Raw genomic sequence first — 26,937 nt, 5'->3', positions numbered from 1 at the left:
TTTCCAGAATATTTACTGAGATGTGCAGGTATGTTCCAAGTTTGGAAAGATCTCCATCAAAATACTTAAAATTTAAGCACCATGAAAGCTTATGCTCTCATTTTCAGAAATTTCACACATCTGAAATTTCACTTATAAAGCCTATTAAGAAGAGAAACTAAAGAAAAGGGGACGCATATCTATTTAGTACCTGCTCGGTTTTTGTTCAGTCCTTTCAACAACACAACCAGGTAAGAGTTCTCACCCTCATGTTGCAGATGAGAACATCAAGATTCATAGACGATGGTGCTGGGATTTGAACCCTTTTTATCTGACTCCGAAGGCTGTACATTTACCCACTATACCGTGCTGTCTCCTCCCACTTTAGAATTTAGAGCAAAATTCAAGAAACTCCAGGCTTCAGTTTGATGATAGTAAAACCCCAAAGGTAACCTGTTTACACAATTAAATCACACAACAGATAGTGAAAGTTTGAAACCACTTTAACAAAACCTGGTTAATATTTAGTCTCCAGTCTCCTTAACGAAAGGCAGTGGTGCTGGTAAAAGGAGATGTTTGGTGTCTTGATTAGGGCTACTTCTGAACTGGAAACTTTGTATTTCTTGTAGGCGAGTATTTTGGATACGTGGCCTTTAACTTTCTATGTGAGACCCCATGTGTCTCAAAGGGTTAGCGTTAGAAGGATGGGGTGGTTATTAAGGAGGTGGCCGACTCCCCTAATGGTTGTGTACCCATGAGTGGTAGCCTGAAATCAGCTGTACATACTGCTCGGGAAGACACGGGGCGGGGGGGGGGGGTGGGGGGGGTGTTGGGGGGTTGGTGGTGGTGGTACAGCAAGCCCCTGGGGCTAAAACTGTCTCCTCCGAGGCTTCAAGGAACCTAAGGCCTGGAAATGGGAGCATAACCATAACCACCACCAAGTGTCCTCCCTACTAACCGAGAGCACAGGGAGGAAGCAGGGGAATGTACAGTGTGAGGGCTGGAGAAATGAAATAATGGCCGACTGGTGAATAATGATGAAAATATGTGATGATGTGACTCCCAGGGAAGCAATTATGGTTAACCCCTCATTTGTTTGGCATTTTCAAGGATTGAACTGCCCCACATAACTGAATTTTCCAGACAGCTAAAACTTTCCTATTTATGTGCCCTGAGTGTTTTTTAACCATGCTTGGTGGAAATATTTCTGAAATAGATTATACAATTATCCTGCCTTCTTGAACAGGAGCTGCAAGAAATAACATTTCCTGAGATGCCTTTGATTGAAAGTCTGAGAAGACCTGATTCAAAGAGGTTTAAGCAGTTAGGACTTGTAATTGCCTCACATAAGAAAACCCTCAGAGCTGGCAATTCCAAGGGTGACGAAGTCGGTGCCTCAGTGGTATCAGCTGACTCCCGTGGTCACGAGATGGGTGCGCAGCTCCCGGCCTCAGCATCTCACACGCCAAGATCTAAGGCCGAACAGGATGAGGGCTTCTCCTTACGCGTGTCTTCAATCAGAGAGGGAAATATTTCTCAGAAGACCCCCAGCCGACTTCCCCTGGGTCCCGTCAGTGGGACTGAGTCACCATTCCCTGCCTGGCTCCTGGGAAGGTGGAGAGAGTGGATAGCCAGCTCTTGGGCCTTTGGAGTGGGGGCGGGCGGTGGGGGGAGCTGCCTAAGGAAGGATGGCGAGTGGCTGTGGGTAGGCACCCAGGAGTGTGCCGTGGTTTCCAGGACGGGGGTGAACATCACGTACTGTGTGGCTGTAACTGGACAGATCATTGAGCTTTTTATTCCTACACTAAGTGGCCCCAGATTGGGTCCTTTTTTATTTCCTAAGTCTGCTTTGATTTATTCTCTCTCCTTCCTCAGACTGCTAGTTATCACTACTCACTATTCAAGTGCCTTGCCCTCATCTTGCCATAAGGAGATTTTTTTCTGGAAAAACCATATCCTCAAACTTGTTAGAATTACGTCTGAAATGTTCTGAGTATCTGATAGCTGTCCTGTGGATCAGACACACACTGTCTGGTTTCTTTTGGTGGTTCAGGGTCATTTCCATTGTTGAGGTTTTGGAGTAGTGAGGTTTCTAGAGAGCCTTGTGCACCTCCATACTGCTTGGTGAGAGGAGGAATCTTTGGGGCAGGTAAGCTTGTTTATAGAGAAGGCGAGGCTGCGTCCGTCTGTCCATCTGAACGCAGCATGGCTGAGAGGCAGCTGTGCACTTGGCTCCCTCTCAGCGCGGCTGGCCAGTGGCTCTGGGCACTCTGGGCTCCCGGATGGGACTAGCGGTCCGGGACGGAGCCCTGTGAGCTCCAGGCGGTGCAGAGTTAGAGTGTGGGGGTGTGACTTGTTTCAACAGGCTCTTGAAGAAAGTTATGCTTTGAAAATGGTTACTGGGATTATACTGAGCAAGTGAGGACCATCCCTTCTGTGGACAGAGAGCTGACCAAAACCCAGTCTCTGTGTACAGGAAGAAGGAAATAGAAAGCAGTTGTCAAAATAACCCTGACAGTGAGTAACTGACCCAAATGGAATGATTCTGCTCCGGGAATCAGACATGAGCCAGTGGGTGGGGGGTGGGTGCTGAGGAAACAAATGGTTAAAGTGTTTAATTTTGATAAAGCTGAAACTCTGTGCTCAAGCTCCTTAGAAGCTGGGCGTTCCTTCAGAGCCAGTCAGCTGTGTGAATGAGGGCCGAGAGCAGTGGTTCCCAGCTCTTGTTGGCCGTGCCCCACCTAAGCATCTCTAAACTCCTGATGTCCCCCGGTGACATGTAATTCTTATTATTGAAAAAGTGAGCTCCTATTCACGCGGAGGAAGCCTAAAAGGCCGTTAACTTGGTCTAAACAAGCTTCCAAAGGACATGGTGTCCATGGAAGAGAAAAATTAAAGAACAAAAGGACAGTTGAAGTACTGAGGAAGAAATCACTAATAAATTGTTAAAAAATAATAATAATATGAATATGAAAAAATAGCAAATAAAGTTTCAAAACATAATAGAGAACTGAAATGCATAAATATGTCACAACATATATTTATATACTGTATAGGAGGCCCTTAGAACCATAAGAAATACCAAAAATCCACTGTTAATAACTCATTCTCGAATTGCCCCCCCCCCCTTAAAATCAAGTTGCCCCCCTGTGGGGCATGTGCCCCACATTGGGAACCACTGGTGTAGAGTCACAATTTACTGCGCATCAGAAAGTCATGAGGTAGCCTATAGGCAAATGGTAAGAGACACGAGCATCAGGGATAAGGAAAACAGGTTTTGTTTTTCTTTAGTTCTGACTAATTTGTACCATTCAAATCATTCTTACAAGAAGAATGCAAAGTATTTCTCATAAATATTTTCATTAACTCCTTTATATGCTGAGAACATTTTTAAAGAAGCCAGTCCTTTATTGACTGCAGGATACAAGTTAGCCAGGTAGAGCCAGATATTTTTCTAATTTTCTCCTCCGTGAATTAGTATGTGGATTACTGATTTTCTCTCTGAAATACTCTGACCATTCCTGCCCCCTAACAGTCTAGCCCTTGTGTTCAGATTTTAATGTTGGCTTCAACTATACTTTTTTAGAAAAAAATCTCCATGGAGAAATAATCATGTAACCAATGCTTTTGTGGGATCATGGTACCTATTAGCATATAGCTGGATAGCAATTTAAAAAAAAAAAATCAGAACAACTCACTTCCTTAAGTAAATACATTTACATTCACATTTTGAATTATTTCTGATGCTAATTGGGCATTTAGGGGAACAGAGTAGATGGTTCAAAACTAGGTGGGAAAATCATTTTTTTCAGCATATCAAAATACCAGCAATTCATTTTCAACAACAACAACAAAACAACAAAAAAAAAAAGGAACAAAAATTATGATGCATTCCATAGTCCAAAAAAATGGATTGCTTGAGAATCATGAAGCCTATGGTATTATCTGTATTACTTTGATACTGAATGGTGACAGTGTTATGCTTTAAATTAGTCCATTCTTGCCATTGAATTCCATTATTTAAAACTGGCTTTTTTGAATGGGAGATTACTACGTGTACTTTTCAACCATGCTATTGGTGATTGTTTTCAGGGTTAATCCAAATCTTGTTTTATATTTGGAAACTTATCCATAATGTAAACCTAATTTAAGTAACATGTGAATAGGCATCGTTTCTAAAATTAATCTGAAGAAATAAAATGAGTAATTAGGAAAAACATTAACTTATTTTAGAAAGCAGTTTTTATTCAAAATGACTGAAGATGTTACTGATCATGCTTTGTAATATAAGGGACTCAAAGGGGCTTTCTGGATCGAATTATTTATAATTTGAATCAGTCTGTTTTTCCTATTTGGTATTGTTCCTATATGTTACTAAATCTCTGCATTGGCACAAATGGACATTGAGACTGCACTGAGGCGGAAAATGTGACTAAAGAGTGGACATGCAGACTCTCGCCACTCTTCTTTGGTTGTGGTGTGATTCAGAGGCAGAAAGCCCCACACCCTGAGTCAGAGGCAGGTCCACTCCGGGCGCTAAGAGGCCTAACCACTGGGCCTCTTATTATATTTCTTGTTTTTTTGTTTTGTTTGTGTGTGTGTGTGTGTGTGTGTGTGTTTAAGTTTCTTGCAGACCTAATTTTTTTTTCAAGAAATCATAGTGGGTCCTAAGAGGACCTAGTCCAAGTCAAATGTCAGCCTAAACTGGCATAACAATAGAGTATGTGGGGTTTCTTTTTTTCACATATTTGTCTTATGTCACCAAAAAGATGAACCTTGTATATCCTTCATAGCAGACACTTGAACTTACTGAATAGTAATTGTGACATAGGGAGCGTGTGGTGAGCAGGTCATGCCAACATCCATGAGAGCAGAAGGCAGCGCGGCCCCTGGAAGGAGCTTCGGATTTAAATCATGAGACGAGATCTGAGTCCTGCCCCTGCCCAGCTATGGCATGAGCGAGGTAGTAAACCTGTTGGAGGCTCAAGTTTTTTCGTCTGTTAAAGGCAGGCGGCAAAAACAGCGTCTGCTTCATGTAGTTATATCTTTCAAATTAGATGAAGTATGTAGAAGTACTCTGTAAAGTACACATTTTTCTTGTTGTTTTTGATGTATTAATGTGCCTGTTCTTTGTCCTGGAAGTGGATAACGTTCACACAAATATACATTATATACCTTGAGGACTGTGCTATTGAAACAGTCTGTATTTTTTAATGATGGTTTGCCTCAACTAAAAACAGTGTCATTTTCTTTTTAAAAAGGGAGTTAAAGAACTCCAATTGAGCAGATGATGTTAACAACAAAGATTAGACTCATTGTGCACTGCAACAGTAGACACATGTGGCGCTCAGATCTGCTCCTGTTGCATTCCATTCAGGAGCTCCCACGGCTTAGGGCAGGGGTCCTCAAACTACGGCCCGCGGACCACATGCAAATACAAATATTGTATTTGTTCCCGTTTTGTTTTTTTACTTCAAAATAAGATATGTGCAGTGTGCATAGGAATTTGTTCATAGTTTTTTTTTGTAAACTATAGTCCGGCCCTCCAACGGTCTGAGGGACAGTGAACTGGCCCCCTGTTTAAAAAGTTTGAGGACCCGTGGCTTAGGGGATGGATGTAGTAAAGCAGACAGAAAAGCTTGGAACTGCTGAGTATCCTGCTTGGCTGGAAATAAAGGGGTAACTTTATTTTTTCTGGGGTTCCAGCTGCCATGTCCTTTAAGACAGAAAGATTATCGTCCGCCCTCTTGGTGATCCCCTTTCTGAATTCATTATCGAAGGACACCCTCCACCCCATCAGATTGTAGGTGAGGAAGACACTGCCAACCTGTGAAGAGTTTATGGTATAACAGAGACTTAAAATAGGCGTACAACCAGCTCCGTAGAATACTGGGCAAGGCATGAGCCACAGGAGAGTTCAGATGGCATTCCTTCAGCACCTACACACCATGCCTCAGATCGGTTCAAGTTTCATTTTCGTGTGATTTGCCTCTACCTAGATTGTAAACTCCTGGAAGGCAGGAAGGGCACCTCGTATTTCTTGGTCCCTCTCTCCACACTTTTTACCTAAGCCTCAACCTGTATTTATGGTGTAAATCGAGTTTTGTACCCAACATTCAGATTTATCCAAAAAATTGTAATTAAGATGCACTTAACCCTAACTTTCTTTTCCTTTTTACTGTGTTTGCAGTTGACCTGCCCCTGTTTTTCCCTCGAGACCAGCCGACTCTGACATTTCAGTCCGTCTACCACTTTACCAACAGTGGACAGCTTTATTCCCAGGCCCAAAAAAATTACCCATACAGCCCCAGATGGGATGGAAATGAAATGGCCAAAAGAGCAAAGTAAGTGAATCCATTGTTATTTCCCACAGGTGAGAACGTGTTATCTAGTTTAGGGGTTGGCAAGCTGTTGCCCACAGGCCAAAGCCTGCCCTGTGCCTGTTTTTGTAAATAAAGGTTTATTGACATACAGCCACACCCATATCTTTACTTATTCTCTCTGGCTATTCCCATGCTACAGTGGCAGAGTTTGTCTTGGAAACAGACAGAATATAGCCTGAAAAGCCAAAAATTGCTGTTTGGCCCTATACAGAAAAAGCTTGCCAACCCCTTGTCTAACCTCATCAGATGACCATGTTGTTGTTTTTAATGGATTATGGGATGTATCAGAAATCTACCTCTCTACTTAGAGAAGTACTAGATAGATATTAGAGTTGTGGATAAATGGTGTCAATGATGGAAATGTTGACAGCTGCTTTCATTTTTTTAAAAATACTTTCTGCAGCTTCAAGTAGGGCTGCATTTTCCTTGATTAAATAAGTAGCTACACAAGTAGCTTAGAACTATTAAAATCCCTATGGATGTCGGTTGGCAATTTGATTCAGTGGCAGATGGTTAGCACCTTATCACTTTGAATCACACAAATGAAGAATTATCTATTAGGTGTCTTCTTCATTTGCTCACTCAATATTTACTGAGCAACTACCATGTTCCATACCGTGTGCTCCGTGCTGGGGTACAGTGATAAGCAATTGTCCATGTCCTCTGGGGATCTATAGCCCAGCAAGAGAGATCAAAGCCTCCATCACACCACACTTCTAACAGCTTTCAGGTTCCTGCTGACAAAACCTGGCCTTCCAGACCTAGAATGCTCTTGGTTAGCAGGACTCCTTGCTCATGCCACCCCCTCCCCGAGACCTCGCTTCCTCCCAGGGTACCTGTTGGCATCTCCTATACTTTCTCTAGCACAAGGCCTTCACTTCCAGCAGGATGGATCGGGACTCTTAAGTAATGATAGAGTGGCTTCCTCTGGGAATCCAGACCTCCCCAGACTCACCTGAGGAATCTAGAGCTGCTGTTATCTGAAACGTCAGTGTGCCCTTTCTCCCTGTAGTGGCCCTTTTTACCGTGATACCCAAGTCTGAAATTCTATTTAAGGTAAAAGACAAGCATATGCAAATGTAACTTATAACAGTGATTAAGACTTGCATACCTTGAAACAGACTCGAAAGGGGATTATAAAGTAAGTTTTCATGTTTGAGGCATTGCAATTGTTTAATTCTCTGGGCTTTCCCTGTATATACATAGGATCTGCCCCTAGAAGATGGGCTGTTATTTGTGGTATGTGCTGTGGAGTCTGAACCAGATGTGTCTTTGTGGTTTCCATGGCAAAGCTATCTTGGTGTGTGTGTGTGTGTGTGTGTGTGTGTGTGTGTGTGTGTGTGTGTTAAGTAGCCATTTAGCATGTATATGAATTGAGTCTTTAAGGAGTTGCGGACCACAAGCCTATGATTTCAGTATGGGAATATTGTAAGTGAAGCTTGTTTATCTTAACAGATCAGTACACAGAGTTGCAAGAGACATTTGCTTTATGTTAACACCAGTCTAAAGAAAACATGTGAAGTAATGTTGAAAAAAATCTGCTTTCTACTGTAGTTAGGAGGATCCATTTTAAGTGTAATAAAGGAAAAAGTCAGCAGCTCATGTTCGGAAGAAGACATAGAGTAAAAGCGCCTTCCTGAATCGAACAGAGTGGCTTCCCTGGGGCTACAGGAGGCTGGGCAATGAATAAACACAACCAGGGCACTGTCCTGCAGTACAGACTTGAGACTGGTGGAGGTTGGAGAGAAAGGACAGGAGGAAAGGTCAACCACAGCACTCCCTCCACACCCTGGTTCTTTGTCCTGTGAAAATATTGTATGTACACAGTGCATAAAAGGCCATAATTCACTTTGCGAGCTCTGCCCGTGACATAAACACTCTCACAGTTTCTGAACAACAGTAGAGCCTTTGAGTGGAGTCGGCTGTTTATTCCCTCCTATAGAGCAAATTCTAAACATGCGAACTCAGAAAGGAAACTTGTTGGCATTGACTAGGGCTTTTCCCATGACTTGTGCTTCTTGCTCATGGTGGTCCAGCAAATGCTGTCCTCACAAGTGAAATCCCCTCTGTCGGGTGAGCACAGGCTTTGAGGCCATGCATGCCCAGTTCCTCTCGTGAGGTCCAGTCCCATGTGCTCCATAGCCTGGGCAGGGCTGTTTACCTCTTGAACTCCATTCTGTGAAGCAAGTCTGTAATTCCTCTCTATTTCAGTCTGTATTCCTCTCTAGTGGTGGTGGGGGCTGGGGGGGGGGGGCTTGAAATGAAGGGTCAATCAATGAGAGAACCTATGAGGGACCCCTGAGTTTAGCTTGTGCTTTGTCTTTGCTCACTCCTTTGCTCCCACCCTCTTTCTGCCCCTTCAAATCTACTCCTTATTCAACCTTCTTCCTTATGGCAGCTATTTCCCCTTTTCTTAGCATTTTTTCACATAGACAGTTATATCATCCGTTAACAGCATTACTTCTTTCTTTCTAATCTCTATACTCTATATTTTTTAAGTTTCTTTTTCTTACTTGAACTAACTGGGACCTCCAGGACGATGTTGTATACAATGATGAGAGCAGACATCTGGCCTTGTATTTACACATTAAGGCTGATGTTAGCAGTAGGTTTTACATAGATGTCTTTATCACATTGAATAAATTCCCTTTTCCTACTTTGCTAAGAGTGTTTATCACAAATGGGTGTTGAATTCTGTAGAATGTTTTTCCTGCATCTGTTGACATGATCCTATGGTTTTTCTTTATGCTGTTAAACTGAATTGCATTAATTAGTTTTTGGATGTTAGACCAACCATGCATCCCAAGGATAAACAAACCTTTCTCAGTCAGAGATTTTATCCTTTCTTATATTATTAGATTTGATTTGCTAAAATTGTGTCAAGATTTTTATGTCTATGTTCATTAATGATACTAGTCTGAAATTTATTTTCTTTGTCTTGTGCTTGTCATATTTTGATAACAGCACAATGCTAGTTTTGTAAAATGAATTGTTTTCCTTCATCCTCTCTTCTCTGAAGGAGTTTGTGTAGGTTGGGTGCTATTTTTTTCTAAGTGTTTTATTGAGTTTTATTTGTGGGAAGAAATTTAATGTCTTTATTAAATATAGAGAGTCCAGATTTTTAAAATGTCTTCTTGTGTTCATTTTAGCAAGTTGTGTATATTTTTTAAAATATATTTTTATCAATTTCAGAGAGAGGAAGGGAGAGGGAGAGAGAGAAGCATCAGTGATGAGAGAGAATCATTAATTGGCTGCCTCCTGCATGCCCCACACTGTGCCCTGACCGGGAATCAAACCCCGACATCCTGGTTCACAGGGTAATACATTCAACCACTGAGCCACGCCAGCCAGCTGGACGTGTGTGTTTGCTTTTTTAAGGAATTTATCTATCCTAAGTTTTTGCATAATTGTTTGTAATATTTCCTCATTTTTTCTTTTACTATCCATAGAACAATAGTGATATAACCTCTTTCATTCCTTATAGTGAAAATTTGTATTTCTTTTTCTCTCCTTTTTTGTTTTTTTAAACAATCTAGCTGGGGGGTTATCAGTTTTACTGATCTTTTCAAAGAAGCAACTTTGACCTTGTTGATATAAGCCTTTAAGATTTAAAACTTTCTACAGTTTGCTTTAACTGCATCCCACAAATTTTGATATGTTTTCATTATTATTTTGTTAGAAATATTTTCTAAATTCCCTTGTGATTTCTTTTTGAGTCATGGGTTATTTATAATTGTGCTCCTTGAACTTTAAGTCTTTGAGGATTTTTCTAGATATCTTATTGATTTCTGTTTTTGTCAGAGATCATAATCTGTAAAATTTTAATCCTTTGAAATCTGTTGAGATTTGTTTTATGGCTCAACATATGATCCATCTTGGTAATTAGTTCATGTGAAATTGAAAAGAATGTGTGTTCAACAGTTTTGAGGTATAGCATAGTATTTTGAGTATAATAAGGGCACACATTTAATATTATATATACATATTTAGCCAAATTACTTGTTAGTGTTATTCAAAGCTTCTGTATCATTACTGTTATTTTTTATGATTATTATTATATCAACTACTGAAACAAGGTGTAAAATTTTCCACTTGTGATTTTAGATTTGTGTATTTCTTCTTTTAGTTCTGTCAATTTATGCTTTTCATATTTTAAATTTTTGCTGTTTAGGTACCCACATATTTAGAATTGTTATGTCTTGATCAATTGGCCTTTCTATCATTATGAAATGACCATTTCTGATAACATTTATTGACCTGAAATCTTTGTCAGATATTTATATAGTTGCATTTGCTTTCTTATGCTTATTTTTTACATGGTATATCCTTTTGTTTCATCCTATGTATGCCTTTATATTGTAAATTTTTTTAATCTAGTCTGGTAATCTTTGCCTTTTAATTGGAGTATTTGGTTTATTTACATTTCATATAATTAATGAGCTGATTCAGTTTATGTCTAACAATTTACTATTTGTTTTATTTATTTATGTATTTATTATTTATTTCTTTGTTCTTTCCTTCCAAATTTTCCCTTTGATTTATTTGAATATTTTTTAGTATACCATTCTCTCTTCTGTTGTCTTTTTATGTATAGCTCTTTATATCATATTTTAGTTATTAATACACTAAAATACTTCCTTATATCATAGTATAGTATGAATTAATATAACACTTCAAGTATAATATGAAAACCTGAAACAGTATAATTCTCCTTATATTTTCTACTACTATCCTTTGTGCTCTTATATATTTCACTTATACATATTTTATGAGTCCCACAATACATTGTTATTACTTTGGCTTTTAATATTCAGTTAATTTATAAAGACTTTAAGGAATGAAAGAAAAAAATGCATTCCATTTTATTTTGTAATTTCAAATAAAGATAATGGAGAATCATTTCCTTCCCCTCCCCCCCAACCCCCCCCCCCCCCCCAAAAAAAAAGAAAACCCTCTTATTTTTAAAAATCTACTTTGGAGCAAGCCTTCAAAGAGACTATGTTCAACCTATATACAGAGGACACAGACTCACCATTAAGAAAAGAACACTGTATTTACATGACACCCAGGCCCCTCTGCCTTCCCTATGGACTTCACCTTTTACGGTGGCCCTACCATCCTGTCACGGGATCATCCCTGCAGCCCTGAGGGGTACAGTGCAGAAACTGTCTGCCCTTCACAGAGTGACTAAATGACTTACCTAAGGGCACACAGCTAACTTCTAATTTCCCTGAGGCTGTCTGCTTATAAAATGGTGAAGCTAGTTTGGAGGGCTCTTATGAGTATCAAATGGGGGTGATTTCTGTTTTTGGTTAAGAAATTGCCACAAATTTAACAGCTGAAATAGCACAAGTTATTATCTTTCAGTTTCTGTGGTCAGGAGTCCAGGACAGCATGCCTGGGTTCTCTGTTCAGGGTCTCCTATGACTAAAATCAAGCCTCATCTGAGGCTTAGGGCCTCAACCCGCTCATTCAGGTTGTTGGCAGCATTCAGTTTCTTATAGTTATAGGACTGAGGTCCCTGTTTTCTTGCTGGCTGTCAACTGGAAGCCATTCCTTGCCATGTGGTCCCCACTGTTGTCAAGTCAGCAGTGAGTGGTGCTCAGATCTTTCTCATGTTTCTGACTTCTCTGTCTCTGACCTCTGCACCCAGATTTAAAGGGTTCCTTTGATAAGGTCAGGCCTGCCAGTTAACCTGCCTTTCTTAAAGACATCTGTCCCATCCTATATAATTCTATGTAATAAAAGCCTAATATGCTAAGTGTCAGGTCATCCAGTTGGCTGTTCAACCAATCAAAGCATAATATGCTAATGATATGCTAAGGCCACTCAACCACTTGCTAGGATGTGCACTGACCACCAGGGAGCAGATGCTCAATGCAGGAGCTTCCCCCTGGTGGTCAGTGCGCTCCCACAGGGGGAGCACTGCTCAGCCAGAAGCCCTGAGCTGGGCTCACGGCTGGTGAACGCAGCAGCAGTGGCAGGAGCCTCTCCTGCCTCCATGACAGCGCTAAGGATGTCCAACTGATGGCTTAGGCCCGCTCCCCATGCTAAGCCATCAGTCGGACATCCCCTGAGGGCTCCAGAAATGAAGTCCATCACTGTCACAGCCCTGGAGATTATACAGGGAGTGTAAACCAAGGGTGCTGAATCTTGAGGGGTATCTTGGAATTCTGCCTAGTACATGGCAATATGTAGGCGAATTGCCCAGCCTAGGGTCTGGCATGGTGAGCATTCAGTAATGTTAACTCTCAGCAGCAGCATGCCTGGGGGAATGCTGCTATCTTTTTATAAAAAGGTAACAGAGCCAACATGGCTGTTTTCACAGGCGCCCAGTAAACAATCCTCCAGCCTCAGTGACTTGGCCAGGGATTCTTATGTTCTAGGCTGCCCATCCATGGCTGCTGTTCCCTGTGATCGTAACTAATGGTGGCAGCACAGCCAGCTTGGAAGTGAGAAAAATCTATCCTTCAGTTATTTAATCCACATAAACCCAACTATCACTTTAAAAAAATGAACCCACTAGTTACCTACTTGCTAACTTGTATATAGCTTTAGCTATATCTAGAAGAATGAATCGGTGATGTTTTGTAATTCTTTGTACTCTGATAAATCAATGGATACACAGAGTAAGTTTTCCATGAATTTCATCATACAAAGTACAGGTCGATCCTAAAGAACTAAGTCATTTCGTAGAATAGAATTTAATTTAATTTGGGGAAACCACCCACTCAATGGCTTGTCACACATTAAATTCATGACATAAATAGAATTACTAAAGAATATTTGAAAAATATCTTCTCAGTCAACACATGGGCGTAATTCATCATTTACCTCCTAAAATCACATGTTGTTTCCCTCCTTGCCCCAAGGTCAGAAAGATATTATTTTCTGATTTAGAAACCTATCCTAGTGTTGCCAAGCTGTCCATGGTGGCCTATATGTGCTCTTCACCATGTGTGCTTGTACTATTTGTCAGCCAATTGTCTTTGCAGAATAACTTTCTCTTTCAATAAGCTTTTTAATGGTATATTCTGAACTATTTCAATTATGTTTCATTGTTGATACCTTAGTATTCTCAAAGATACTGTTTTCTTCAAACTTCTCATTAGCTGTCAAAAGCTCCAATCCAGTCCTCTAAATAAAACAAATAAAAATATATCTCTCACCCTAGCCAGTTTGGCTCAGTGGATAGAGCGTCGGCCTGCAGACTGAGGGTCCCGGGTTCGATTCTGGTTAAAGGCACGTACCTGGGTTGCAAGCTCGATCTGTGGCCTTGGTTGGGGTGCGTGTGGGAGGCAACCAATCAATGTGTCTCTCTCATATCAATGTTTCTCTCTGTCTCTCCCTTTCCATCCACTCTTTCTAAAAATTAATGGAAAAATATCCTCAGGTGAGGATTAACAACAACAACAACAAAAAATAGATTTCTCCTTGATTCCGGGGGAGGTAAATGTCCCCACTTGGTTTGCACCCCTCCCCACCCCTTTGTGTGGCCTCTGAGCCCTCTGGACCTCTAGAGCGCCAGTGTGGAATGGTAGTTCCAAGCGGGTACTTCCCAGTGCAGCCACAGGAGCCCTGAGGCCCGGCAGTTCTTTGGGAACTGGGTTGGGCTGGGGAGGGGTGTTCATGAAGTGTAAGTGGTTTTAATGTGAGCCTATTTATGTGTTTGTTTCTCTAGAAATTAGTGTCTCACTTCTCCACTCCTTTGTTGGCAGCTCCTTAAGGAAGCTCGAACTGTGCTTTGTTTCTGTGGAGGTTTAGTTGCCAGATCAGGCAGTCCCTGTGCTTGGTAAGCTGGCCAGCGGGTATCCAGACCACACTCAGTGTCAGGAAAACCCAGGTGGGAACTTTGCAACAACCCTCTCCCTCGCCCTGGACAGCTACCCGTCCCCCTCCCCTCCCCCCCAGCATCTGTCCCCTTTATATCTCTATTTCTGGCACCAAGGGTCGGGGATGACCAGGAAGGTGAGACTGTGGTCATTGTGACTGCCCGTGCCCACACACCCTCTGCAAGGGGGAGCAGCTGCGAATCTGAGCTGCTCTGGGCAGGAGGGGGAACGCAGCAGGGACAGTGCCGAGGGAGACAGAGCCACCAGGGCTGGGCTCCCAGCAAGCTCTGCCACAGGGCCCATCGGGGTCACCTTAGTGACAGAAACTCCAGGCTCAACTGCTGCTATGATTCATGGGTTTTCTTTTGTCTTTTGTTTTGCCTTGAGTTACCAAGGAATAGTTCCTTTTTAAAAAAATCCCAACTTCATCTTAGCTAAACTCCCCTCAGGAGAGAAGAGGGAATTTTCCAGGCCCAGGCCAGCAGACCCTGGGAGATCAGGAGTACCGAGGAACTGAGGAAGGTCAAGGTCACCAAAGCCTTCCATTCACCTGCATGCCCGGGGCTCCTGCATGGGCAGCTCACCCACCCTCCTGAGGTTTGGAAATACAGAAACTGTGAAGAGAGAAATGAAGCAAATCAATTGCGTGGCATTTGGTGATCCTTGAACTCTCAAAGAAAATCCTTTGAAAAGTATCTTCAAGGAATTGGTTTATTTTTCCTTTCAGAAGAGAGGGTAACAGAGATGGGGAGGAATCCAGATCTGCCTGGCGTCCAGGCATCCTCTCCCAACTGCGTAGGTCAGAGAGAACATGTTATTTATTAGAACCTGACATCTGTTGCTGTGAGATAAGCTCCACTGAAAAGCACGGCCATCAATTATGCTCACACAGCCCTTATCCCAGGCTGAGCTGCACACTGTCCCTTCAGGCTGTACCAGGCACAGAGCGCGTCCACAGCCCGCCCGGCCTCCTCGCCCCCTGGCAGGACCCCCAGACCTGGTCCCGGCCCCTCGGCTGTGTTCCTGGCGTCCTTTGAGTTCTTTCCTTGGCCCCTCTGAGGCCTGTTTTAAGGACAACCCCGCCTCTGTCCATCACGCTTTCTCAGTGAGACACAAGGCTAGGGTCACTGTCTCGGTCCTGGAACCAGAAGAAGCTGCACATGGAAGGAATAACTGGAAAGCCAGCCCACCTTTGTAGGGAAATTAGCTCAGCTGAGCCGCGGGCTCCGATTACTCCTCTGCCACTGGAAAAATGTGTGATAACTAAGTGTGGCCACTTCCTTGTTTGTGAGTTATGGTCATCTATTTTCTTTGTTGGAAAAATAGACATCTTCGAGAGTCAGAAAGGAAAGGGTAGAGGAGTTGGATTTTGATAATTTCCCAAAGTAGACACATCCCTTATTAAAGGAACCAGAGATGCCTTTGAACTGTTGGAAGAAGAAGCAAACAGTAAATAAAGAAAGTCCTAAGAATGGTGGCCTGGGTTTAGGAGACCTGGGTCTCGTCTGGGCCCGATACTAATTTCCTCTGTGATCTTGGGAAAGACTCTTGACCTTTCTGGGCCTCAGTGCTCTCATCTGAAAGCACTGGGCTATTAGCGGGTGATCACTACGTTCTGATTTATTTCTGACATTTTAAGAGAAAATTGTGTTTAAGATAGCTTAGCATACTTTTTTTATTCATGTTGAGAAAATTCCATCTCTGTTGCCAGAGGTCAGACACAAATTGAAAACATCACTAAATGGAATTAAGTACACTATGTACGTGATGCCTTTTTGAACAACCCGTGTCTGATATTTATAGAACACTCCAGTTGCGGAACATGCACACATATGCCCTGAGCACACACCCAGTAAAATCATTCTGGATGTAATACATTTTCAGATGTCAAGTTAAAACAGCTTCTCGGGAATTAGGCCTGACTGTTCCGATGTGTGTGCTGGGTTCTGACAGGTGCAGCCAGGGCTGCCGGGGCTGCCATGTGTGACATGGAGTCCAGCCAAGACAGAAGGGCCACGTGTCTGTTTCTATCTCTTCGCATTAAGGCATGAGTTCTAGATATAAAAAGGAAGCATCAGAGAACAATCAAGACCATCCATTCTGTGCACATCACTGTGCAGCTAGAGGCCTTGCTCTGCCGAAGTGGGATTCTGTCTTGTCTGTGGTCAGATCACTCAGCACAGGGGCCACCTGTGAAAATGAGGTGAATTCATGACTTTTTAAAATAGAAGCTTTATAGAGGTGAGCACAACCAGAAGTAACCTACAAAGTCCACAGCCAACACAGAGCTGAGTTGGATGGCCAAGCAGGAACGCATCTAGAGTGTAAGTGTGACACTGAGGGCCCACTTCAGGACATGGAACATGAAGGACCGTACAGATTGTCTAGTGCAGCAAGACTGAGTATGCTGAGCATTAACCGTGTGGTGCACATTTAATGGAGTGCTTGGCATGAAACCCTTCGTATCATGATTAGCACAGACTTGACACTCCATTCATCATTTTCATTTCCTGGAAGACCTGTCCAAGGCCAGACAGTCAGTACCTGATCACTGGTCCAGGGCCCAGCCCAAGCTCCCTCTGACCTCTTCCTTTCATTAAGCCTGTTTCCTGCTCCTTTGCTCACGGATCAGCACAGTGGAGGCAGGGCTGGAGGTTGGCATTTCTGCTTGCACACACCAATCCCCCTACCCATGGAGGGGCCTGGCCTGGGAGCCTTCTTTCTGGTGGCTGCTGCGGCCATGGGGAAAGCCCAGGGTATTCTTGAACAGAAATAGCCCTTCTGAGAGAATAAAGACCTGGCCCTGAATACCTTTACGGGAAGGTGAGCATTCCTGTGGGGACTTATTGCTAGAATCGGTGGGCAGAGGAAGAAAGGGTGTTGTAGTGAAGCAACCAGAAGAAAGATGCTGCTCCCAGCTGCGCCACACCAGCAGGGAGGCTCACACGGAGAAGAGGACAAAATATTCCAGTGACTCCTGTGCCCAGACAGACAGAGTCCTGGCACTTAGTCACGCCTAATGGAAAATGGAAGCCAAGAAAGCAGAAGTGAGGCTGGACAGGTCTAGGGTAGTCATTAATCCAGTCACCTCTGGGGAGAAGCGTGATCTGCTCGTGTGCCCTGCTGGTCAGGGCTGAGCCGCCAGCAGATGCCGTGGCCACTGGGAGAAGAGGGTTGAGGACAGTCGTGATTATAGGAATCAGTTGTGACAGTGGTGTCTGCAGTGCTGTTATTGCTAGTAATTCATTCTGCAAACATGTTAGAGTGATATACACTGTGTACAAAGTATGTGTAAAGCACTGGGAACCACCACACACACACAGACACGCACAGACGCGCACACACCGCGGTCGCTGCCCTCCAGGTGCTAACACCCACTCGTTTTGAAGAGCCCCCCTGCAAAGGCTGTGATTGACTTTGGATGGTCCATCCTGGTGGAGAGACCACAGCATTAACTACTCCGCCCACTGAGTGCAAGTCAGTTGCAGAGCAGGAAGCTCTGTGACTCTTCTAACCCCAAAATCAAAAGGTAGAAAACCAGAAGTTTCCATTATTGATTACCTTAGGGATCTGATCATCCTTAACCTGTCATTTTTCCAATTGTCCAGATAATGACATTTGTGGAAACATACATGTAAAGGCAAGATTATGTTGTTTTTCTCAAAATAAATGATAATGGAGCATCCTGGCCAGTCCCTCCTGACCTTCTTACAGATGGTAATAAAAAATAATAGTGCACTTATACTGCACCAGCACGGCTGTAAATGCTACACATGGTTTACCTCCTGGGATCCTCACAACAGCCCATGAAATAGGTCCTGCCGTCCACCGATTTTACATTATGAAGCTGAGGCCCCCAGAGTGAAGTGGCATGTCCACATCACAGAGTAACTCAGCACAGGAACTGAGAATACACATCGGGTTTCCTAACCTTTAGACTGGCATTCTGCTCTCATAATGCCCTCTCTTCCTCAGATTGAGGAAGTTATCCCAAATTCGCCAGCCCTTGAGCCCAGCTGTCTGTTTAGAGCTGGAGTTTCTGGGCTCCCTGCCTCGGCTGACACTTGGGTTCGGTGTGCTCCGGTGTGGATCTGATTAGTCTCTGCCCAGGTCACAGCGCTTTCCCATTCATTCATTCTTTCATGAAGCAGATGCTTCTGGAATTCATAGAAGGCATTAGGGCCATGCTCAGTGATGTCTTGGACATAGTCCCTGCCTTCGCTGCAGCACAGGTGGGATGAAGATTCTGTTAAGTAACTCTCTTTCTTAAGGCAGCAGTGTGTGCAAAGTGCGGGTGAAGCACATAGAAGTCCTGAGGGAAGGAGATGATGTCTGTTTCTGAAATGAAGGAAGCTGACATGGAGGATGGGTTGGATTTGATGTGCAGCAATGGAGGGAGGAGACTCCTGCCCAGGAGATCAGAGGGCCTTGAGGCCGGGATACACTGAAGAGTAGAGGGAACATGCTCTGGATCAAACCAGCCAGAACTCCGCCCAGGTCCTACCACTTTCTAGTAGTAGTTTGTTACCTCATAGACGCTAGTAACAGTCCTCTCTCATAGGGGTTGTGGGTGTTAGATGCAAAAATGATTCTAAAATGCCTGGCAGTTTGTTGGTGTTCAATTAACAGTAACTATTGTTATTAACTGCCACGCTAAGAGATTCTATCCTTTTTTTAAATGGAGACAATAAGGTTTTTCTTAACAAATTATGTGTTGATACAGTGATCTGCCTTGGTGGAGATACATAAATCATAACAGGTCCTCTTGGCGTTGGAAATATTAAAAAAGGCAGTAAAAACTGAGTTCTCTGGTCACGCCTGTAGAACTCTATCAAAGAATGTTTGTCCTGGGCCCTTTCCCCTTTTTTGCCACCTCAGTGCCCTGCACTTTAAGAACCCACTCTGTTCTCCAGAGCTAGGATTGCCAGTTTTAGGAATTAAAAATACCAGATGCCCGGTTGTATTAAATTTCAGATAAACAACCAATAATTTAGTATAAGCATATCTCATGCAGTGTTTAGGACATACTTATACTGAAACATCAGTTGTTGTTTATCTGAAGTTTAAGGTGACATCCGGCACGGAGAGCAGTTCTAGAATCAGTAGGACAGTCTGTCTGACTGTACAGGGAAGGGAGACTCATTCATTTCCTAGCCTCTCTCTCAGGTGTGAAGGCCTGATAGCAGACTCCAGCAGTGCCTTCGGGTCACTTCCTGGGTAGCGACATTAAATGCGGATGGGACCCATCCATGTGTGTGTTGGGGCAGGGAAAGAGGCGTTGGATGTTTCTTACCAGTGGTCACGTATTCCTGGCCCTCTTTCTTCAGAGCATTCAGACAGGTGGCAGAATGGAGACATGCTTCGGGGTCTGAGGATGACTTGTGTCATGGAATAAGAGCAAGGCCCCTCTCATAGGGTTTCTTCAACTGCCCCTTGTGGTGGGAGTGACTTGCAACAGCCACAGAGGCATGAAGGTAGCTGACCAAATGCTCTCTGCTCTGGTGAGTCTGAGGATCACAGTATTGGAGCTAGAAGGACAGTCCCGCAGCCTCACTTTGGAAATGAAAACAAAGACGCAAAGAAGGAATGTCTGTGCCCAAGGTCACACAGCGATTCAGAATTCGAGTCTGAACTTGAGTCTGGGTTTTCGGGAATAATTTGGCGTGTCTGAGAATTCCCAGCACACTTGTTCGGGTGATTCTGAACCTTTTCTCTGGATTACGTGTAGCCGTGGTTTCCAGATCTCCACTTGCCTGCGTGTCCTTGGCACTGCCACGTGCAGTTTGTGCTTGACTCCTCCTCTCCTGCAGGCAGAGTTGGTTAAGCCCCCGAGGGCGCGATCACTGCAGCGGGGCTTCAGGGCACTTTCTAAGGCAGCTTGATCCTGGTCCTCCCCAGTGCTTCCTTGCTGATCTCTGCCTCAACCTGACCCAGCGTTCAGTGGTTGAGATGGAAAAATCCACTTCAGAGCAGATGGCTTGTAACCTCCGTTTCAGAGGCATAATTGGCCACATTACATGAGGTGAAAATGAAAACAAAGCAGGGTGTAAGTGTGAGCAGAATGGCGCCCCTGGGCTTAAGAGTGACTTTGACCTATTCCTCCCAGACTAGAATGATTATTCTTGGGGGAATCACTTTGTGAATGGTATCACTAGCGAAGAGGCATCAGCCCTAAGACCGGCTTTATCTGCACACTCTGAAGGCAAGCCTGCTGCGCAGCAGCGCCAGCCACGTGGGAGCCCGGAGCAGCGATCATGGGATCTTCCACTCTTTATTTTCTTGTTCTTGCCACAACCTGTCATGAGACCAAGAAAACTTGTTTTGGAAATGCTGGATAGCCAAAACAACCTGTTCTCAACCTGGATGAGAGCACGCGTCCTCTCTGACCGCTCATGCACTGTTCGGGGTTTGGCTGGCTGCTGACCGGAAAGAATGAATGTGCTGTTTCTTCTCACACTGTTCAAGGCAGGTGCCAGCGCTTCCCAGGCCTCGCTTCCCTTGCCCCAGCCTCCGCAGGGACATGGTAAGACTGTCTGGTCTGACTGGTGAGTGAGCGGCAGCAGCACATACTGAGGAGGATGTCACCCATGGCTGCGTCTCGGTGGTTGTCTTTCCCGATCCTGTGGGGTGTTAGCCTGAGGTTTTCCACCTGCAGTGAGCCCGTGGCTGGGCTGACCTTCCGCACTGAGGCTCCAGCCCCCCGCAGCTTCTCTGCTGCTCCTGCCCAGCCATGCAGGGCTTGGTCTCGGATGGTCTTGGCTGCATCCTGAAGTGAAGGGATCACCTCACTCCTCTGCAAATAGAGGGTTGGACAAGATAGAATTGGTGAACAGTAGCCTAAGGACATATAACCAGCTGCCTGTTTTTATAAATAAAGTTTTATTGGAGCATGGCCACACCTGTTCTCTTACTTATGGAGCATGGCTGCTATCACTACAAGGGAGAATTGTAGAGGCAGTATACGGCCTTCTCGAAATCGCTCTGACAATAAGCTAGAAATGCCTATGATCTGGTTCTCTACGGAAAGTTTGCTGATCCCTGGATTAGAGAATCTTTGGTGTTTTCAAAGCCAGCTTTCTGTGACCTGTGGCAGTTCTTTTACCACCAGAGCTCCTGAAGTGACTAAGGGGCCAAATAAAAGGGGTGCTCTCTTCCTCGTGGCAGTTACAATCCAAGCATGCTTTCAGATTGTAGGAATCCATGAAGGGTGGGGGCTTGTTTTGCTGCATGTCTGTATTTGTTTATTGGCCTGATGACTGTATCCGTGGTGTCTGCCAGTTTTGAAAAAAGGCGCCCGGCTGTGTAGGTCTTACTGCATTCAGTGGCATGGTTCAGGGTGGGACATTTGTATCTACATGGAAGAAAGCGCTCATTTGTCTGCTTGTTGCCCATGACAGGAAATGCTGCCTTGAGAACTTGTATGGCTGCCCAAATCCCATGCCTGGGTTGTGGGCTCGATCCCCAGTGTGGGGCGTGCAGGAGGCAGCTGATCAATGATTTGCTCTCATCATTGATGTTTCTGTCTCTCACTCTCCCTTCCTCTCTGAAATCAGTTAAAATATATTTAAAAAAGAAATGCAAGAAGGGGTCCTGAAGATGCCTTAGAAACACAGACTAGGAAAGAACTAATCTTTCTAATCTTCTAATTTATAAAATGTGCATCCCAGCTACAGGCATCCCAGACCCACATTGCAGATACTTAGAGGGAAGCTGGAGTGCAGACTTGAACAGTCCTCTTATCAGGGCACCCTGGCCTATAGCGAGCATTTGTGCAAACTAGTACAAGGCGCCCCTGTAGTTGGTGCAGAGTTCCACTGGTATCTTGGGTAAGAACACCCTGTCTCTTCCGATGGGCACACAGCCCTGGGAGAGCACAAGCTTAGCGAGTGGAGCAGGGCTAGTTCTCGGAGCAGCAGCTGCACCCCCAAATGCAGCAGCTACTCCCGACCCCTCGGATCCCGGAAGCCTGTGGGTCTTCTCACAGGGGCCTTGCTGGCCAACAGCAGGTTAACGCTGCTTGGCCTTGGGTTTTGAGACCACGGCCGCCTGGGCTGGTCCCCCTCGGTAGCGCGGCAGCAGGAGGTTGGCTCAGAGTCTCGGGCTGGAAGGCAGTGCCCATGGCCGGGATCACAGAGACTTGGGCCTCTCCCAGCAGTCACCATGGGCCCTGATCTAGCTTAGGGCCTGGCTTTCCTCTGCCAACTTCTGACCTCAAACTGGCTCAGCTTAAGGAGTGCACATGATTTTCCACACAGTTATATCTCAAAGGTGACATGCTAGCAGCACAAAGAACTATGTTTTAAGAGGTCCAGAATAGACAAGCTCACAGTGGTGGGACTGACCTCACTTCTGAGGCATTGGGTTACCCGCTGCCCAGCGTGTGCAGTGACGACATTCTGCCGGGACACCCCGCTCGGCAGGCTGTGTTGTCAGAGCGGTTTTGAGAAGGCTGTTATGAACTCTCCGTGGGTGAGATGGCTTTGTGGTCAGATCTGATTTCCACCTTTCAAATCACATTGGAAACTGTACTGGGGCCAGCCATGTGGGCACATTTTGAAAGACTCCTAAACCAACCCTTTTCATTCTGCATCTATCAGCGGTTCCCAGCAGTTCAGAGGCTGGAGAATTGGGAAGAAAGAGAGGCTGGGAGCCCATGGGAGCCAAGGAGTCAACATTGCTTCCAGTCCCCTTTCTTGGTTCTGAAAGGCTACAGGGAACAAGAGGGAATGTAGTTTGCCATGGCTTTGAGCCCCTAAAATTTATGTGCAGGCATCATGCTAAGGAGCAGTGAGAGTCCTATGGACAAAAGCACTTCTCGCTGTGCCCTAAAAGATAGGAGAGGGAGGCTGGAGGGTGGGATGTAGGCATCAGTGCAGCTGCACCGTGTGGGGAAAGCTGGTGGGAGCCCAGTGGAGTCCACATGGGGATTAGCCCTGAACACTAGCGGGGCACCAGGGGCCCAGGCCTGAGGAAAAGAAATCCCCCGGTTAGCATATGTTTTCTATTTTAAAAACTTACCATTCTGAGTCACCAAACTCATAATATGCCCCTCACTTTTAGCTACAGATGCTACAGCCTAACAGGGGGTTAGGAGCAGGACTCAGCAGGGCCCTTCTAGTAGAACATGGGTGCCCCAGGGCCCTTCTAGTGGAACATGGGGGCCCCAGAGCCCTTCTAGTGGAATGTGAGGGCCCCAGAGCCCTTCTAGTAGAACATAGGGGCCCCAGAGCCCTTCTAGTAGAACATGGGGGCCCCAGAGCCCTTCTAGTGGAATGTGGGGGCCCCAGAGCCCTTCTAGTGGAATGTGGGGGTCCCAGGGCCCTTCTAGTGGAACATGGGAACCCCAGAGCCAAGCCCTTTCTGCTCCAAGCCTGTGGCCACAGAAGGCATAGAAGACCCTTCAGGGCAGACATGTGCTATCGCTGGGCACTAGCTCGGATCCAGGCCCCACTCGGCCTTTACCACATGCCTCTTTCATAGAAAGATTGTTGCTTGAATTAAAACGAGGTAATTTTAAAAGCATATTATGAAATACGAAGTATGAAGTTAATTCATTTACTCATTCAACAACTACTGAATGCTTACTAGGTACAGGCACTGGGTCAGGCAGTGGTCCCAGTGTCCCAGGCCTCCCTCGTAAACAGGAGGTATCATATAGATGTTCGCTGAGTTAATGTGACGTGGGAGTTCCTCAGAGTGTGCTGATGTAGCTATGAGGCGGGAGTGGCAGATGGGAGGAAAGGAAACGAATGTGGTTTGAGTTCTTACCATGTGCCTGGCCTGTTGCCTCACCATAAATACCCCATGGGTCCTCTGGATCCATTGGAGAGGAACATATGGAGACTCAGGGAGCAACTTTCCAGGACACACAGGTCGTAAGTGACAGAGCCGAACTGGAATTCAGTTCTCTCGGACTCCAAAGTCATGCCCCTCCCTCGGAATTGGGTGGGAATGGTTGCAGGGCGTTCTCCTTGCCACAGAATGACCCCCGGCAGGCTCCCTCTCTACTCTATCTTTCTCCTCCCAAGGATCCCCAAGATCAATGATCCAGACCAAATCTAAGCCAAAAATGATCACTCCTGATTCTAAGCCAGAAAGCAGGAATCATGTGAAATCAAAGCAAGCCAGACCCCATGCTCCCAAGGCACAAGGTTTAGGAAGACATTAGCCTCTCGTGCACACTGGGAATTCCTTCCAAGGTCAGCCACTTGAGAAAAGTCTCTCCCGAACCAAGGACTCCTGGCAGAGGGAGGGCGGTGTCTTTCAGAGGCATAAAGCCACTAGCAAGGACCCAGACTCATTCAAGGAGTTGTTGGTTTCCTCAAGAGATCTGGCTTTTTGAAATAAAAGTACAAAGGATTTCATTTGTCCTCTGGCCTGCCCCAATCCCGAGGCCTCCATTGCCTCTAGCTCCTTGGAGAAGATCATGGAGCTCTTGTCCTCATGTTGGTTCTCGGCTCAGCATCAATGCATCCCTCTGAGGCTTAGCACCAAGAATTTATCCTAATAAAGGGTACAAAAAGAAAAAAGAACCGAAGAAGTTATGTCTGGCTTAGCCGCCAAAACGGGCCCCTGCAACCAGTCATTGCCTGGTTAAGAACAGATTTAGGAAAGAAAGAAGGTTAGTTATTCATTTAGTCAGTCCATCAGCAGAAAATTGGGGGATTGCTGTGGTGCTGAGGTGCAGCCCCCAGAGAGGAACACAGAAGCCTCTGGAATCTACTGAACTACATTCAACGCTGGGCTCCAGGGGCCCAGAGCAGCAGCACTCGGTGAGCACCTGCCCATGGCTCGGAGGCAGCCTGGCCTTGGAGCCCAGAGCATGTGATGGAGGCCCAGCTGCCCCCACACACATTCAGTTCACAGGGCCCCACCGAACCTCCGCCCAAGGCTGATCGCAGAAGTCAACAGTGTGTATACAAGAGAAATGGACCAGCAACCGCAGGCAATTTAGGTAGGATTGTTTGTTCAAGAAGGCAAAGGGAGGCCCATGGGTGGGGGTTTCCGGGGAACAGGTTTCAGTTCAGGAGAAGGAAGAACTTTATAACCTAGAAATGCCTGTGAGTAATGAGCTGTCCCTTACAAAGGATCCACAGGCAGAGGCCGGAGGTCCCCTCAGCAGTGCTGTTGGGGCAAGTCCTGTCCTGGACAAGGTCCTGAGATCTCTTCTCACGGTGAGGTCTCCCATTCGTACAAAATGAGTGGCTCAGCAGGTCACGCCATGGAGCTTCAGAGGCAGGACAAAGGACTGCGGGCTGGGGTTGGCAGGCTCTGTGGAGGGCCTGCTGCGCTCCTGCCAGGCCGTGAGGGTGGGTAGGTTTGGGGTAGGTAGGGAGCCCCCCAGCATGTTGCATGGTTCAGGAAAGTACCCTTTACCTGCAAAGTGAAGGGACTCCTACTTAGCTGGTTCCCCAAGTTGCAAAAGGGAATTAATTATTGTTTGTGATGCATGTTAAGATCCCCCGATGAAAGGCCTTGTATAAATGCAAATTATTATTATTGTCATTAAAGGTGCTAGACGTCTGGCCTGCTGGATAATGCCCTGGTTTAGCTCTGAGCAGAAAAGAAAGTGAACCCCGGGCAGAAAGTTTGCTCTGGTTTTCAGAGCAATGGTGGTGAGAAGGAGCTGGCGAGGGGCTGGCCCATGACTGAAAGTGAACCCCCGACTCCTGGCCAGGGTTAGCAGGAGCTTCCTGATCTGGGAGTCAGGCGTATGTGTCCTCTGAGGGCAGGCCCTGCTTGGGTTCACTCCTTGGCCCCTGCAGGAGCCAGCCCTTTACTGGCACAGGAGCTAAGCATGAATGAGTGAGTGAGTGGTTGTCGCTGGTCTGAAGGGTGGAAGGAAAATGGCCAGGATGGATGTTGGCCATCTATTCTTGGGGTCCTATCTGGAGACAAAGGGGAGAGGGATGGAAACCTCACACAAGTGCAATGTCTTTGACGATGCTTATTAACACTCTTGAGGGAACACCTTTAGCAAAGCACAGCGAAGAGGTCATTATTAATTATTGCTTCCACTTAGGAACTGTCTCTGGCTAAAGTGGTTGGATTGATACCACAGCAATAATTAGAATAAGGATAATAGTATATTAGACCTGGCAGTGACCTAGGGAGCCATCCCTCTGGGACACGGCGAGGTGAATACTCACCAGGTCACATAGGGGTAACAAGTGGGCCAGAAGCACAAGTCAGGCCCCCCCCAGTTCTAGGCCACAGCTCAGTGCCGTGGGATAACAGTACCTTTTATTTTAAAGCACTTGACGATGTAGTAGAGCTCAGCAACCTGGAGAGTCTTGCGATGCCACATGACTCCATGTAAAGGACCTTCTGGGGCCCAGCATTTGGAGGGCACACACGGTGCCTCCGTGCGCCGGTGAATTGCGCTGCCTGTCCTGCTCTTTCTCCCCTGTCCCCGGCCCTCGGAGGCTCATTCTTCCAGGTGCCTTAGTGCCTCTGGAACCAGATGGGCAAGCGAGAGAGAGGGAGTCAGGTTCATCCCTTTGGTCCATTGTTACTACAGTCGTAATTCTACTGAAAAGCCACCCAACCCAGGTTCCTAGAGAGGGATCAAGACACCCGTCACCACTTCCGACACGCAAACCTACAAGAGGGAGGACCATGTAGAAGGGGTTGTAAGAGCAAGTGTGGGTGTAACAGGAGTTGACAGTAAACAGCTCTCGAAATTCACTCCCAGGCTGTTGGTAATTCCAGATCTAATAGAGGAAACTAAAAACAAGCTAAGA

At 45.5% G+C, this 26,937-nt stretch overlaps 1 protein-coding gene across 2 annotated transcripts in view; it reads left to right on the top strand.

The window, feature by feature from the left end:
• BABAM2 (BRISC and BRCA1 A complex member 2) overlaps nucleotides 1-26,937 on the top strand; it is a 357,703-nt gene that overhangs the window by 321,004 nt on the left and 9,762 nt on the right. For both annotated transcript variants that reach the window (XM_036335009.1, XM_036335008.1), the window contains exon 11: nucleotides 6,170-6,323. In XM_036335009.1, coding sequence (XP_036190902.1) covers nucleotides 6,170-6,323 — 154 coding nt within the window. The remainder of the gene's footprint in view (nucleotides 1-6,169; nucleotides 6,324-26,937) is intronic.

Source organism: Myotis myotis, unplaced genomic scaffold (genome assembly GCF_014108235.1).
Source record: "Myotis myotis isolate mMyoMyo1 unplaced genomic scaffold, mMyoMyo1.p scaffold_m19_p_14, whole genome shotgun sequence".
Lineage (NCBI taxonomy): Eukaryota > Metazoa > Chordata > Mammalia > Chiroptera > Vespertilionidae > Myotis > Myotis myotis.
The sequence above is the reverse complement of the archived record's forward strand: the minus strand, read 5'-3'. Positions and strand labels throughout refer to the sequence as shown.